This window comes from Stylophora pistillata, chromosome 14, assembly GCF_964205215.1.
Source record: "Stylophora pistillata chromosome 14, jaStyPist1.2, whole genome shotgun sequence".
Classification (NCBI taxonomy): domain Eukaryota; kingdom Metazoa; phylum Cnidaria; class Anthozoa; order Scleractinia; family Pocilloporidae; genus Stylophora; species Stylophora pistillata.
The window spans coordinates 8,947,952-8,962,587 of NC_142532.1; the positions used below are offsets into that span (position 1 = coordinate 8,947,952).

The window sequence follows — 14,636 nt, forward strand, 5'->3', positions numbered from 1 at the left end:
AATTTTCCACGTTTACAAAAAAATATCGCGGAATTGATGTTGCAGCCTAGAATTTGTCTGTAATTATTTCACTTGATTTTCCCTTTCCAACTACAAATACAAATAATCAATTTTAACACTTGCTACATTTGAGAAATCCCGCCGTTCGACTTTGACTCAATTGCTTTTAATTCAAACATTCCAGCCGTGACGCCTCCAGGGAATTATTCAATCTACCTATACTATGTATTTCAAAACAAAACGAGACTAGTTCATTTATATATTTTGTTGACACCGTAGAGGAATATGATAAAGTTATTTAAAAATAATCATTGTTGAGCAATCACAAACAGTCATTGTAAATGCACTAACGAATGCAAACTGTGGCTTGTTTTGACTATTTTTTATTATTAGAACAACACCTTACATAAATATTGCGTTTGATTGAAATAATAATGGAAACGTGATATAATTTAGCTCCTCGGTTTTGCTTTCGTCGCACATCCGGTTCTGAAGAATGTAATAAAGAAGTAATTTTCTGAGCGAAAAATTAAAACATCGAAGCTTTTTTTTGTACAGCGCCTTGTCGCTCGAGTTTTTTGGGATTGCGTGGCCATTGTTTGTTCTTTCTTTAGAAGCTGCATCTCAAAAGCAATCTGTTTCAGATTTCTCTTGCGGTGTTGAAAAAAGAAAAAAAAAACAGCTTACACATTAGATTTTTGACAAAGGGTTCAAAAGTGATTTTTAATTTTCAAGGAAAAAGGCCTATTCGCGTCGGCGTACCATTGCCACTGTTAATTTTTCATCGAAAAAATCAACGCTAGTTTGTTATTAAGAGAAAATAGCGAAAGTTAAACATATTTTCCAAATAAGACAGAAAATTCAAGGTAAAGAACAAGTTATCCAAATAAAAGATGTTTTTAATCATAAACATTGTTTATTACAAGTGACATATCAGCTAAAGAAATTTACTTAAAAAAGTCAAAAAGAAAGAAGTGTGAAGCTTCAAAAGGCAACTCCCTCGAAAATTCCCTGAATTCTGTGAGTTGATATTGTTCCTTTTAAGCTATTTCTCTGGTTCAATGCAGTGCACTTATAGGTGGTTTGCAACCAATCTCTAGAGACACAAGTAACAACAGTGAAAGGAACAAATGCTGGTGGACGAACAAAAGGAGCTAATGAGATATCTATTGCTTACGTCCACCAACATGGCGGCAATGACGTAACGTGCAAATCACCTATTGATGGTATTCAACTGGAAGACTACACAGAGGGTCTCTATGGAATTAACCGTTGGACGAAAATGACCAAAATGTTTTGCCGTCAGGCGCTAAAATTGACTAATTTTAACCGTTAGCCGTAAAAAAGGAAGAAGTTAACCGTAAAGTTTTCAGCTGGTGACTACAATAGAAAGATACTTACTGTCAGCCGTAAAGTGGCCAAAATTCAAACCGTTATCTATAAAACCCCTCTCCCCAATGAGACCCTCTGAACAGTATACGAAGCTGTGTTCCCTGTCATAATTAAGAAACGTGCTCTCGAATTGTACTATCAAAGGTAATTTGAAGACATCTTTTAACTTACCGAACGTGCGTAAAACTTTTATTTGACTCGAGAAGGCGGCGAGGTTTGTTTTGAAATAATATCCTGCCAACTTTACTCTCAAATGAATTACCTAATACATTAGTTTATGCCAACTGAATTAATTACTACCCGAGACTGAACTAAATCATCTGAACAACAAAAGGTAACAGCGAAAAAGATAAGAAAAATACATAGAATACACAGATAGAACTCTGGCTGAGAGCTTTCCCTTTACGCGCACATACATTATATGTCTCTTTAGTTGAACTACGGGTGGGCAAAAGGTCATCACATGTATTGTAAAAACTGTCCAGAAGTTAAAATAACAGCCTGTATTCACAAAAAGCGCTCGGACAAAAGCAAACTATTGTCTTTGTTAGGACTTGTAATTCCAAAAAAGATTGTTACCGAAACAATCTCTACCCTTAATATCACATCACGTATCGCGTATCACATCACGTATCTCTTTCACATTCTTAACGTGAGCGATTGATGGAGATTCTTATTGAAATGGCGCTAAAATAACATCAAGGTAAATGTCATTTGAAAACAGCTCCGTGAGAGGAATCCTCCTTGCTTTCTTGGCACTAGGGAAACTTTGCCACAATGATTTTTGGAGCATCCCTTGTCACCAGTGACAGAAGGGAACAAGAATTCTTAATTAAGTTTAAAATCTTTGTCGGCGGTTTACAGTGATACAGAATTGGCTAAAGCTGACAAACGTTTTCAATTCCTAGACGAAAAATTTCGATATCTCCAACGAGCCTTCAAGCAAAGGAAACAAGTGCTTATCTTTTGATGCAAAAGCAGTCACCGGCCCCAGAAAATTAACCCCAACCAACGTTTAGGTTCTGCAGAATTTATTTTTGAGTCATTTTAGTGTGTTGGTTTATTGACCTGGTTCCTTTCTTTGTCCACTTTAGTTATATTCGTTAAAAATAATTTTACTCAATTAAAAAACGAAGTGCTTTTGTAATGAGGGAAAAACGCACAAGGCAACCCTGAAAAACACATACTATTCCTCTTTGTGAACCGTGCGATTAAAGAAGTTGCATGTATCCTGCGTCAATATTTTACTCTGCTGAGTTTTCAGGTAATTGAAAAGGTAAGAGTACTGTCACTGAACGTCCGTAATAACAACCTTTAACATTGAATCGGAGACTGTTTTGGTGATGTACATGACATGACAGTTAATTGAATTACGACTGACATAAGAGATGAAGGTTAGTGTTTCGGTAAAATTATTTCAAAGTTAATGAAACTTGGCGCAGTTCTGAAGATACAGGTGAACAACCAAATAAATTTGAACCACAGAGACAATAATTTGAATTTTAATGTGGAAAGAAGTACCTTGGCAATAATCTTTCTGGAAGGCATAAGGCTTAAAATTAGTTTACCACTTGCAAAAATTCCTCATCATTTCTTGACATGAATATAATTTAGATTTCTTTTTTTAGATTTAAAAACTCAATTATTTCACCTTTAAGAACAGGTAATAATGCCACGCATTATATTTTGATCAGCATTTCGCTGTTTTTAACGTAATTATTTTGAGACCTTTGTATACACTCAACAGGGAAGGGAGATAATACACAATTTCTTTAAGACTTTTAACAAAACACTCCCACAAGGAAAAACCATGTCTATGTTTTCATTTGACTGATTCTAATATGTTCTTAGTAAGTGAGAATATTCGCTGTTGCGCTTGTCTTAATGGAATATGATGACTGAAAACGAAAAGTAACGGATATTAAGTCGATAAACAAGTGAAACTATTCATAAAAAACGGGTGCTTAAAACTAAACAAAGTGAACTTATATTTGCTGTTAAAGCTATCACAAAGCATCTTTAAATGAAATTTCGGTTGACAACAAAGACGAGAGGGTTATTTTCAAATAAAAATATAGCTCAAAGAGCCGTTCTTGAAGCTCCTTCAAAACAAAATGAAAAAATTAAGAAGAAAGCTTTAAGTGTCAAGCGAAATGTCTTAATGAACCCATAAATGCTAAAGCTTTCTAAAATCATGGCAACAGAGTGATCTGGCTCCTTGGCTTGTACCTAAGTCCCATACAAAAAACAGCCCAGGACTTTTCAAAAAGTTTGAAAGCCCAAGCTTTCGTTTCTTACATCAAAAATCTCTATTGCAATTATGAAACATTGGATAAACATTTCTCTACGATTTTCTTTCAAACTTGTGTGTGTCACATGCTTGAGTTGGGTATAACTAATTAACTGTACGGATAAGCTATGTTTAGATTATTGACTTTGACATTTTCTGTAAAAAGCAGATGATTCATTCATGCTTCCTATCATCTCTCAACGGGAGTGGTGGCCAGGGGAAAAGAATTTCATTTACCGGCGCCAACCTCTTATTTCCCGGGGGCTGAGTTCCGGTATCAGGATATAAAAACCTTCCGTCGAGTCAGATATCATACTTACTCACCTGCGGTCTGAGATATCGGGCGAATTTTGTTAGAACAGTTTGACACGTAAGTAAAATTTTCAGTTATTTTATTAAATAGTGTATCGCATATAAAACTGCTTATCTCCATACTGTGTTCAGTTTAATTTCACGAGTCCAAAGTCTAAGTCTTATTGAGTTCAAAGTCTTGAATTTATGTTTTCACAAAAGTTGAGCTACATCACGAAGCGCATCGACATTTCATGATGGTCCAACTAGGCACTGAAGCTGGCGGTCATGTCAATGAAAGATAATTGAATTGGTTTCGCGCAATGGTTGGTTTCTTTCAGTTTTGAGGACTCAAAAAATCCTTCTTCCTGACGTATCTCAGCCAAAAAAATTTACTTATCCACATCAATCAAATTCCGTTCCGTGTTGTGTTCTAGGGAAATAAATTTATGATATCTCTTGTTCGTTTCCATCCGCTAATCTCGATAATGTTGATACTCAAACCTGATAATGTCCTAATTATGCTATCCTGTATCAATAACTAGAAAAAGATATGATGTCAGTCGTATTACTCAACAAAATTACATGAAATTGTTAGGGCAACTGCATTTTCACAATATCTTGGAACTAAAAAAATCAGAGGAGTTTCAATCACAACATCAACAAAAATTTCCAAAAAAGTGTCATTTAAAGAACTTTAAGCAAATTCATATATCAATTTTGATATGTGCTTAAGTTCAAGTTTCACAAGGTCAATATATTATTCTTAAAAAAGGAGTATTACTTGCACAGCAGCCGTCCTTCAATGACGCTTATTAAGAGACTCGAGTGACAGTAGATGACGTGTTTTTTGAAACGTTTTTACGCCCACAATAACAGACCACCTGCGTAATCAGAACAAATATATTCTTGTGGAAACTTCTTGGTAGGTCACAAAGCGGACGGTTGTCTAGGGTCTTCACGAATCCCAGTGCGTTATACAACAAAGGTTTTTTTCGCTTTCTCCCGTACTTTGCTTATTGTTAAGAACGTTAATCTTCTATGAAAAATAACGGGTTATGGATAATTTGAGCGGGCGCTTTGCAAATGTAGTATCAGTGATAGGAAGAAGGCTTTTGTGGAACCTTTAAGAGTATACCAATTGAGGGAAGATAAAGCGGTGGTCGTCGATACCTTTTTCGTCGAACAATAAATAATTCAAGTTAAATCATCTTGAAAGTATGTAATTTAACAGAGTTTACTCTACTGACATATGGCCGTTTTATCAGCAGATCAAAATGAATCAACTAAAACTGATCCTTCTCATTGCCTTCTTCACTTCTTTCTTGTTCACCGAACTGGCCAACGCGCACTTTCGTCTCGGCCGAGGAATGGAGCGAGCTGGAGAGGGGCCTTTGGAGGAAAGGAGGGCCGCCCTGCATGACACTGGCTTCCTAGAGGCGAGAGCAGAGGCCAAGAGGGAAATGTTTTTGAAACGTTTGGAAAACCTCTTAGATAAATATGAAACAAGAGTGCGACGCAGCGAGGACACGAAGAATTAATCAAGGTATACACTGATGTTTTGTCGATCGCAATGTTAAACAACTCAAGAATGACTCCTTTTACGGTTTTTGAATCTATGGTTAAAATGCTGGCAAAAGGTTTTCACACAAAAGGAACACTTTGAATCTAAAGTTTGATCTCAAATGCAGTTAAAACCTTAGACATGGCGACTAAGGGTGATTTCGTGGTGTCGTCAACAAACATTCATTTTTGCACCCGTGTATAATCCTATATGCTCTTTGCAATAATTCTTTTAAAGAAACATTTAAACAAGTCTCTATTTTATGTTTCCTTTCCTTCACAGGAATGCAGAATTTTACAGTTAAAGGAAGAAAAAGCCAGAAGATATGAAGGACCCACGAATATTTTCGCTAACTAGTTGTATACGTAATAGAACATAATGTCACCCAAGTGAAACACTCATATAAATATTCAGCACCACTGGGAGTCAAATCGTGTGTGGTAACAATTATCTGTAAAAGCAGCAATTGTTAAATCACAGAAATAAGTAAGTTCTTGAGATCATTGCAGATGAAGGGTACATTAAACACTTGAGGCACAACCAAAGGCGGGCTGTTTTTATGTATGTCTAATTTCTATGTAAGTACACACCACTAGTGTTACGAAAACATGTTTTTCAATCCTTTGTTAGAGTATTTTTCCTAAGCACAGTATGTATGCTTCCCATTTCGAGCTAATATTGCAGGAGGCGTCACTTATTTCCCGCCAGTAATTGCAAGTATTGCAGTGATACAAATGAACAAGAATGCCGAGAGCCCTGCTTGAGGGTATACAGCCGGCAGATGGCTGTTTACCTCAAATGAATTCGCATATTAACGATACATTTAGGCACAATTATGTCAACGCAGGAATCATGCATAATCATGCGATGGAGTATGGAGGGGTCCTTAAACATGCTCATAGCATTTAACCATTTAGAACTTCAAAACCACTCGGACTGGACCGCCACATTCGTGAGAAGGTTATTAAATTAAATTCATGCGTGTTTGAGGTGAACTTGTGGCAGTTTAATAGCGGCTGACAGAGAGGAAATCCCTCTTGTTTACTTATCGGAAACAATCATGAATACGGTAAGCTCCTAGTAGCCAAAACATTTGGAAGCACCATAAAGCTTCACTAGAAAGTTTTGCAATCGGACGCAAAATACGAATAAAAACTGGAAAGCGCTCTGCATATTCTCCATCAATAGCTGGTAAAGGGAGCTACAGGCAGACATAGGTGGGGAGAGGGTGGGATACTGAGGCACGTGTTATCCCCTCTAACACGGCTTGTGATGATGATGATGATGGTAATGATGATGCCAGAAAATCCTCTTATTGTCCTCAAATGCTTTAAGACAGTAGGGAAGGGTCCTGTTAGCTTTGTGAAGAAAAATTTATAATCCAAAATAATAAAACATGATATACCCCAAATGCTAGTAGAACGAGAGTGCATGGCTTGCTAACAGCCAAATCTTACGTGAGCCCCTGAAACTCGATCAAAACCTAGTCTTCAAGCCTGAAAAGTGTGTACCGTTTTAGAATCCTTTGCTTAAAATGAATGAAAGGCTAAAGTAAAGCAATCTAACCAAAGATGAAATTGCAGAGATCAATACTGTGAATGCCAGATTTTCTGTGGTAGTTCTCGGTTCCGTCGCTCAGTTCCGTCACTCAGTTCATAGTTCAGTCGCTTATATTCACAAGTTATTTTTATTCCATCTCCATACAGATCGATACATGCAGTATGTTTTTTTTTTATTTAATATCATCGCGTGCGGACTTCGTTGAATAAAACATGCTTGCTTTAAGCCAATAATAAGGCTGGTATTCTTTGCTAGGACAGTCTCTCCTCTCCAGCGGCATCTTCATTCATCAAGTGAAAATTGTTTCCGTTTTTCTGCTGACTTAAAATATAAAGAAATGTAAACCAATGTTACTGGGTATCTGTAATAAATGTTACATTTACTCGATCATGCAGATCCTTTGATGACTCAGACATCCTCTCATCGAACAAATTGTTCCACAGAGTCAGAGCTCTCTTTCCCATAGAAAAACGAATCAAATTCTATTAATCATGTATATTCACCTTTTCAGTAAGCTGAGACGTACATGTTTAAAGACTCTTCTTTCTTGTGGTTCAGGAGTGCTTTTCCTGTTGTTGAAATAAAAATGAAAAGTAGAGACTTATCAAAGAAAAGAAATTTTTAAATTTCGCTTTAGTGAGAGGAGAAACTTACGATTAAAATGTCAACTCGTTTTAACATTTTCTAAATCTTGCAATCAGCGTTCAAGAAATTTATTAGAACTGCGAGGTAACCAGCATCTCATATTAATCGACGCACAATGAAAGACTTATTTTAGAATCGTGACAAACGAGACCAAAGCTACAAATTTGTACCAATTTTATGGCCCAAGTCTTAATCAATCAAGAACTTAGAAACCAATTCTTAAATCTGTGCTTTAAGTCAAAGAAGACGGCTTTAAATTTAAAAAGTTTTTGTTTCAAGACACATAAGGTTTTTCCGCATAACTATATTTACTTCTAGTTAAAGGTTCAATCATAAAACATTGCATCATTGGTCTTGTTATAGTATAATAGTAACTGTGCAGTACATTGAGCCAACGTACATTTCTTTCTCGATGCCTTCTTTCGCATGATTTTTGTCGTTATTTCTTTTTAGCCAATCAGAGGCCCTCTCCTCCCTAAGTCCTTCTTGGTCAACTGACTGAAGTGTTTGCCAGGGGCGGAGATGGTGAGACCACTTATGTTGTTCACGACCTATTTTGAAATGAGCATTCACTACTCCCAACAACATTATAATGACAGTTAAACCAACGATGCATTGACATAAGGAACTTCTTGACACCATTCTGAACACTTCTTTGAGGAATGGAAATGGTTGTTCTGAATGTGATACGAGCCCTTATCCTTGGAAGAGAAAAATGAAGTCATATTTAAGCAGACGTCACTATTTAGTAAGTTCAACATGTACCGGTAATGTAACGTGATTTGCATTAAACGCGTCAATATTGATGCTAAAAACTTTTAAAAACTCAAGGAGCTTAGAGTTAGATCTAAAAAACTTCTGAGCTGACTCCGCAATCATTATATCTTAACCACGTCGCAAAAGACTAAGAAAACGAAGTGTTGGAAAATTAATTTTTACGAATTTAGTTCGTCAAAATGAAGATTATGATGTAAATAATGGGTTGAAATTCTTTTTTTGTTTTCAAGGTTATGTTTGTCACTTTTTTGACTTTCAACAAAATAAACTAATAAAATGAAATACTCTATTTAACTAATAACGAAGGAAAAACGCTGGTTGAATAATGTTATTTTGATTGATGTCGGTGTTTAAACCAAGAACAGACCAATCGTGCAAGCAAACCATGGTGTAATGGTTCATATTGTCCATAGTATTAACTTTGTCTTTGTATCTGTTTCAAACGTCGAGTCAATGAATCTTAGCTTTTGATACGAACAGCAGTGTTAAGACATTCATACTTAAACATACCCGCGTATAGAGAAATTTATCCTGTTGTAAGTTTATTTTGGACGATTTGTGGGCAATCTGTCAACTTTGACACTACGGAACCAGTGTAATTTGACTGGGCCCTGTTATTATATTTACTGTGTGAATTTCTAAATGGATCTTCAACCTAAAGTTATTTAAAAAAAACGTGTTTGAAATTCAATGAGAAATTTTACTGGCCTCTTTGTCTAACTGCCTCAGCTGGTGACTGAGTTACAGAACGGGGAAGGAATAGCTTCGTGAAAAGATTGCAAAAAACTAGCATACAGAAAATGTCGAAATGTAAGCGATTTTAAAATCATACCTACCTAAATTAAAAAGAAAAAAATGCAGAGATCATCAGTGGGTAAACATGTTTAGTTGTCTTTAAGAAGTCATTATATGTTTAAAACCAATTCCAATTACCTAGTTATGTTTCTCGATGGGTAGCCGAACACGTTGAGTCTGTCCTGGTGTGGATGACTCTCTATGGGATTCTCTGCTGTCTTGACGCTGTACCTTGGTGTAGATCGAATGACCCTGGCTACTTTCCTTTTTTGACGACCTTATCTTTTCTTTTTAAGCGATTGAATTATAAATTCCACTAGGTGAAAAAGAAACAAAAGTGCGGCTCAATAGCCAATGAAGACAATTTTGCTAAATTTAGAGGCACTCCACTGACTTTCGCAAGCTCACTCGGAAAACACAGAAATCTCCGGTACTTAGAGTCGCTTTGCGCTCAGTTTTTTATAGCGGCCATCATGGAGGACAATACACACTACATAAAATTAGCAACCGGAATTCAGGGCTGCCTACACCTGAGACAGAAAAAGAAACAATTTATTTTATTGGCTTTCACGTAAACTTGTCGAGAAATGGTCACAACCACTTTATCAGAATTACTCTTTTGTAGCCAACTCTTGGTGCTAATGGTTGTGTTTGTTTGGTAATGCATAGAATACACGTCAATTAAGCAATTGTAGTGGCCGTATCCATCTGTCCGAGTGCGCCACTGTCAACGTTAACAGTCTTTTAAACACTTGGTTGTATTGAAGGTTGTAAAGTACTGGCGAAACAAAGTATTTTATCCTTAATTTGGTTCTATCAACTAAGTTGAAATTGTAAATTGGCCACCGTAAGGAGTTAAAAAGCTGACGTTTCGAGCGTTAGCACTTCGTCAGAGCGATTCGTTTGTGGTGTTATATTGGGGAAACCAGTAGAGCTTTTAATAGCCGAAAAAAAATAACATTTGAGAAATATCAAAACTGCGGCCAAAGGTTCTAGAATTGCTAATCACGCCTGGTCCAACAACCGCTCCATTAATTTTGAAAACGCGTCAATTATTGACATAGGTACTTGTAGAAGCAGAAAACATTAGAAGCGTGGCATACCAGAGTGACACCTAGCGCAGATAACAATTCTTACCCGTTGCCTGGACAATACAACATTCTTTTCAACAAATATTCATAATCATCTACATTCTCATTATTTCGCAGTTCATGTCTTTATTGAAATTATCTCATCGCTTTCTTATCATTCATTTTACCCGTCGAAGACTGCAGTTCGGGCAGTCGAAAGCTCGTAGTTTTTAATCATTTTAGCCAGAGATCGTTTTTAAATTTCAACTATTTAATGGATAGTCAGACAGATCTTGAAAAAATTTTCTCCGAAAAACATTGCGCTCATTTTGTATTTGGCTTAATCGAACATGATTTTTTTTTCGAAAATGACAATAACTTTCAACTAATCGACGGCAAAACTTGTTATTTTATTGATATCTCACTACTGTTATTATCATTATCATTGTTATCATTATCATCATCACCATCATCATCATTATCATTTCAAGCACCATTACTCTTATTACTGTCAGCACTACTCAATTCCTTTTTTACTAAGGGGATTGCGAAACCACAACATCAACATAAACAAAAACAGCAACGTGTATCTCACAGATAAAGACTTAATCTGTAAGACATTACTACCGGCTCTCAATAGAGTGAATAACAGTTAATTCATCAGTTTACTGGCTTATAATAGCTTGCTAAAATAAATCTTCGATTTATTCTTTGTCTCTTTCAAGAAGGACAAAGTTTCTACTCTATAAGCAATGCGGTTTGGTTTCATTCGTCTGTACATTATATTTTAATTCTTTTGTTATCAGAGATGATTCATTTTCAGAGTAGGATTTTTCTTGCTTTCTTCTGTCTCACAAACAAGGTCTTAGTTTTGTTTTCACAGCGGTCTCTTTCAAGGAACAACGGATGTCCATTCATCTAGTTCCGTAATTTTCCATTCTTCTGTCGACGTAAACTAGAAAAGGAAAACAAAAATAACTTTTCTTAATTGTTCTGCTATTTGTCAGGTACCTTTCACAAATGGCAGCAACCGTAGTAAAAGGCAAGGCGAGTATTTCGCTTTACCTCAGTAGAATTCGGCACGGCTCAACTATCTCGACATTGGGCTCTAACGAGTGTATTGCCTTGCAACAGCGTTAAGCCACAAGCAGTTATCGCTTAACGAATTCCTTCAAGATCAGTTTTTGATACAGTGACAACAACAAAGTAGTTAGAGGTATGTTAGCAAATTCAATCGCCTTAAATGGTTTATCTTAAGTTGTTCTCATAAGTAGAGATAAAGTCACAGATAAAAGCTGAACACAGGGTATCTGGTACTTTCGGTACCCACGGTAGTTTCGTACTCGATCGTTTCGAATCCAATTTCTGTCGATTCTTACCAATTTGATTCAGTTCGTGCCCGAACCGCTGATCAATTCGTACCAGTCCCAACCTACATTCATTCATTCAAGTGCTGCAAGTGCAAGAGCGTAAGTGGATGTCGATTGATGCTTACGACAAGTTAGTGGAGTCAAGCGAGTAAGATACAAGCGAAATTCTGTGTAAGCTTGTGATCTTCTTAGCAAAAAGCGCAAGGTGAGTGTCATATTTTTGATTGAACAGTCTATTGTTTATACTTGTGACTTCCTGGCGTAAGTATGATTTTTTTTTCCCTATGGTATTAACGGTAATAAAATCGTTTATTCTCGTTTATTCGTTCATTCTATTCTTACTTTAAGCATAACATACTTCATAAGTATGAGTACGAAACGACTCAACTGACAAGTTATGTATCATCCCAGATAGGTACAAAACGACCGTGTGTACGAAACGACTCAACCGACAAGTTATGTATCATCCCAGATGGGTACGAAACGACCGTGTGTACGAAACGACTTGTAATCTAACAATGAATATATACATAAATGAAAAAACAAAACAAAAAATCGGTCATTTCGATCGATATAAATTATAGGTTATGGAGACGTTCTTGAGTTCTGAAGTAATGGCAGAAAGATCTTTAACCGTGTTTTATCAGCTAACTGCCATCTTTGTCAAATGAGGAATTTCACAAAAAAAGGAAAAGAACGTTTTACGCGTTCCTCTGTATTTCTGTTCATTGGAAGAACGAGACATTCAACGTTTGAAGTCTACTTACACTTTTCCCTCCATGTTTTCCGCTTCTGTAACACTTTTGTCGTTACATCTCTTAGGCAATTTGGATGACTGCTTTCCTTCCAGTTCCTCTAGATCCAGTGCGTGTGTCTTCCAGAGGCACTCCCGGCGCTCAGGTAGCCTATTTAATTCACTCCCCACTGTATAATGGGCATTTACCAAACCAAAGAGCATTATAGTGGCAACAAATGAGACGACGTAGTAAGACGTGGGGTCTCTGACACCATGTTTTGAAAGTCCTTAAACGAGATAAGATTTTCATGACATTGCTTGTAAATGCTCCGATAGGGCTTTACTTGCAATCAAGTTTCTCCTCAAAATCACGAGAAAGAGAATTTACTCATTTGTGTTCAAGGCCTTGGAAAGAGGATAATTAGGTGACAAACCTTGAGATGAAAATAGTTTGTCAATTCTTACTTAGTTTGAGTGTTTGGTTTTAAATTTTTTTTTTTTAAGGCTTTAAAGACTGAAACTGAACCACGAATACCACAAAGCTATTCCTAGTCTTCATCAGGAGCCAATGAAACATAAAGTTTAGCGAAAGTGTTTGATCCGAACAGCTTGCTGAAATCTTTATTCCACAGCAGTGCCGTTATATTCAGGCGTGGGCAACTCGAGGATCATCAGTCGAATTAAATTGTCAAACTTAGAATATAATTTGGTGTATTAACCTCAATTTGGCGCTTTTTCACTATTTTTTTTTGGGGGGGGGGCGGAGAGAGGGGAGATGGGGGGGGGGGGCGAGAGAGAAGGCTGTTGGAAATTTGGAACCAACAAACTTCAGGTAAAGGTTTTCAGTTTTGACTCATTTTTCAGCTATTGATCGTAAGCGTATCACGCAGTGATCAGTTCAACTATATCAGTTAGAGGCTCAGTAAAATAAAAAAACTACAAAATTACACAAAATTTGAAAAAACGTATGTGCAACGTAGAAAAGAGAGCACAGACTCTTTAACATCGACTATAAATTACAAGAATGCATGGTTACAATGAACAAGTATCAGTAATATCAATCTCACCTATTCTATTTAGTACGTCTGTTCTATTATTGGACTTTTCTAAGTGCTGTGTGACTTTCTCTTGGTAGTGACGACTGTGATTTAATTTGATTACAGCTTTTGAAGCTCCAACATTAGAGGACCTCTTATTGGAAAATAAACTCAAAAGCCACCACTGAAATGATCTAGTTTTAAGTTTACTAAAATATACTAGCCTTCACAATCGAAAAAATATCCGGTACTTTATTTCAGTTTCGGCAAAATAGTACTGAAAAGACATCGTTTTTAAGCAAGTGAATTAAAAATCTGATGGCCGGAACATAGTGCCAATCACTTTGAAAAAAAAATTATTAATAAAAAAATAACAGCTCTTACCTCATTTGACAGTCGATGAAATTGTCAAGAATTGCCATTTCACTTTGTTACAAAGTGCTGTAAGTTTTGGGGCAAATAGGATCGTTGGAAAATGTTTTAAAATAATTTTGTCATATTTAATTACCTCTAGTGTAACAAAAGACACAAATTTGCGTCAAACGAGCATTTGAATATTCTGAACGTTTTCAGTATCGTCCAAAAGAGAAAGAGAAGCCTCAGCTGCCTTTCTTCCCGGAAATTTCATATCATGTTCCGATCCAAAGACTTCCCATGCAACTCCCTCATTCATCAGATACAATGAAATATATGAAGTTCATATATTGAACTGCGGTATTACATACGTATGATGCCCGATCCTCGCAGTAGATAGCGCTATTTAAGCAATAGCGAAAATCAGACCTGAAAAAAATCAGGCCTGTACGGGATTCGAACCACTGACCTCTGCGATACTAGTGCAGCGCTCTACCAATTGAGCTAACAAGCCAACTGGGAGCAGGCCGTTAAGTTGATTCGTAATAAACCCGTGAAAGTGATAAATCAGATACAATGAAATATATGAAGTTCATATATTGAACTGCGGTATTACATACGTATGATGCACGATCCTCGCAGTAGATAGCGCTATTTAAGCAATAGCGAAAATCAGACCTGAAAAAAATTGTTAGCTCAATTGGTAGAGCGCTGCACTAGTATCGCAGAGGTCAGTGGTTCGAGTCCCGTACAGG

At 36.6% G+C, this 14,636-nt stretch overlaps 1 protein-coding gene and 3 long non-coding RNA genes across 6 annotated transcripts; 1 reads left to right on the forward strand and 3 right to left on the reverse strand.

Annotated features, from left to right (window-relative positions):
- Positions 1-878: 878 nt before the first annotated feature.
- Positions 879-2,375, reverse strand: LOC148716400 (uncharacterized). The gene is made up of 2 exons (XR_015995500.1): positions 1,564-2,375; positions 879-1,096 (listed from the first exon to the last, which is right to left on the reverse strand). It is a non-coding gene; the product is annotated as an uncharacterized LOC148716400 (long non-coding RNA).
- On the forward strand, positions 2,081-6,082 carry LOC111338098 (uncharacterized). Of its 3 annotated transcripts, none has more exons than XR_015995498.1 (4): positions 2,081-2,095; positions 3,852-4,052; positions 5,245-5,519; positions 5,820-6,082. It is a non-coding gene; the product is annotated as an uncharacterized LOC111338098 (long non-coding RNA). The 3 variants fall into 3 exon arrangements; XR_002695556.2 differs by lacking the exon at positions 2,081-2,095 and adding an exon at positions 2,772-2,786; XR_015995499.1 differs by lacking the exon at positions 2,081-2,095 and having other exon boundaries at positions 3,910-4,052; positions 5,242-5,519.
- A 1,123-nt stretch (positions 6,083-7,205) lies between these two features.
- Positions 7,206-9,588, reverse strand: LOC148716401 (uncharacterized). The gene is made up of 4 exons (XM_088745498.1): positions 9,453-9,588; positions 8,143-8,443; positions 7,601-7,666; positions 7,206-7,418 (listed from the first exon to the last, which is right to left on the reverse strand). Exons 2-4 carry the CDS (start codon positions 8,382-8,384, stop codon positions 7,349-7,351), a joined length of 378 nt encoding a protein of 125 aa, XP_088601624.1. The 5' UTR covers positions 8,385-8,443; positions 9,453-9,588; the 3' UTR covers positions 7,206-7,348.
- Positions 9,589-10,775: 1,187 nt separating this feature from the next.
- Positions 10,776-12,845, reverse strand: LOC148716402 (uncharacterized). The gene is made up of 2 exons (XR_015995633.1): positions 12,522-12,845; positions 10,776-11,339 (listed from the first exon to the last, which is right to left on the reverse strand). It is a non-coding gene; the product is annotated as an uncharacterized LOC148716402 (long non-coding RNA).
- Positions 12,846-14,636: the final 1,791 nt, after the last annotated feature.